This window comes from Capsicum annuum, unplaced genomic scaffold (assembly GCF_002878395.1).
Source record: "Capsicum annuum cultivar UCD-10X-F1 unplaced genomic scaffold, UCD10Xv1.1 ctg71366, whole genome shotgun sequence".
In the NCBI taxonomy this organism is placed as follows: Eukaryota; Viridiplantae; Streptophyta; class Magnoliopsida; order Solanales; family Solanaceae; genus Capsicum; species Capsicum annuum.
This window is the reverse complement of record NW_025881192.1, coordinates 110-1,378: the sequence shown is the minus strand read 5'-3', so window position 1 is coordinate 1,378 and position 1,269 is coordinate 110. Positions and strand designations below refer to the sequence as shown.

The window sequence follows — 1,269 nt, the reverse complement described above, 5'->3', positions numbered from 1 at the left end:
GATAAACATTCCAAGAAAAAAGAGAAAGAAAACAAAAAAATGGTGTCGTTGGAGAAATTAAAAAGGAAAACGAACAACAATAATATATTCAGTATAAAGAGAGGAACACTCTCTATTCACATAAAAATCAGTACACAAGAGTAAAAACTGAAACTGATGATAAATAATGAGACATTAAAAATCCTAACAACAACTAATTACATCAAAAGTTCACTCACAAACATTTAAAAAACCTGCTAAAAAAGCAAAATCAAAGAGAGAGCAGTACTAGTAACAATCATCATGTGTCACATCTGATAATTGTATATTTGATGTCGGGTCAAAACGGATATAAATTATGCTTGATTAGCATCATACCAGCTCATTTTAATACCTAAAACTTTAAAAGTAGAAAAGCACAAAATCCAGAGATGCCGTGAAATTACAGAGAAACTGGGAAGAGGAAGACACATACCAGAACTATTAGTGAAATTAGCAGTTATGTCTGAGAAACCAAAATTTTGAGGCATCTCCCCAAGAAATCCAAATGAAGTAGTGTCAGCATCCAGAAGAGGTTCATTAAGAGGTTGTGTGTTAGACTCCACACTACTAAATGACGAAACAGATGCATCACCCATTGCAGAACGTGACTCCAAGTAACTGCCATGAGGACCAAAGGCAAACGGAGAATATCACCATAGATAGGTTCTTTCTTAATAATCCCCCAATCTATTGTTTGTCTCAACCCCATTTTAGAGGTCTAGCCCAAAAACATATTAGGAGGAACATCAATTTTTCTGCTTTGAGAAAGAATATCAACTGTTGTTTGTATGCAAGAGAGAACAGATGAGATGTTGTTACTAAATGCATTGGGTCTATCATCACGTACAGGTTCATGCATTATGCCATTAGTTTTTGTAGCAGTTCCAATATTTTCAGCAGCACCACAAGTTGAATTTTGATGCACTACACTAAGGAAAGAAAACTTAAACATTAACTTGAGACAACAACACAAGCTTCTCAAATGCAGGTTTCTAGCAAGAACAAAGATAACAAACAAATAGAAGGCAATGAAGATAAGGATAAGTCTATATGAGCTTAGGGACAGGCTCCAAACTGAACACAGTGCTCATCATTCTTGTTGCAGATAAGATCAGACAACTTATTATTTTGACGTTAAGAGTTTCTTGTAGAGGGTGCTGAATCCATTTTGCAACTTTGGAGGCCTTGTAAAGCACAGAGAGGTTCATTTTGGTAAAATCATTAGTTATATTCATAATTATATCTGTT

General features: G+C 34.8%; 1 protein-coding gene across 1 annotated transcript; it reads right to left on the bottom strand.

Moving 5' to 3' along the window:
* Positions 1-454: 454 nt before the first annotated feature.
* Positions 455-945, bottom strand: LOC124894203 (the record flags this gene model as incomplete). The annotated part of the gene is made up of 2 exons (XM_047404936.1): positions 455-639; positions 753-945. Coding segments are annotated over 2 exons (378 nt in total), but the record flags the coding sequence as incomplete, so codon positions are not given.
* Between the last annotated feature and the right edge of the window lie 324 nt (positions 946-1,269).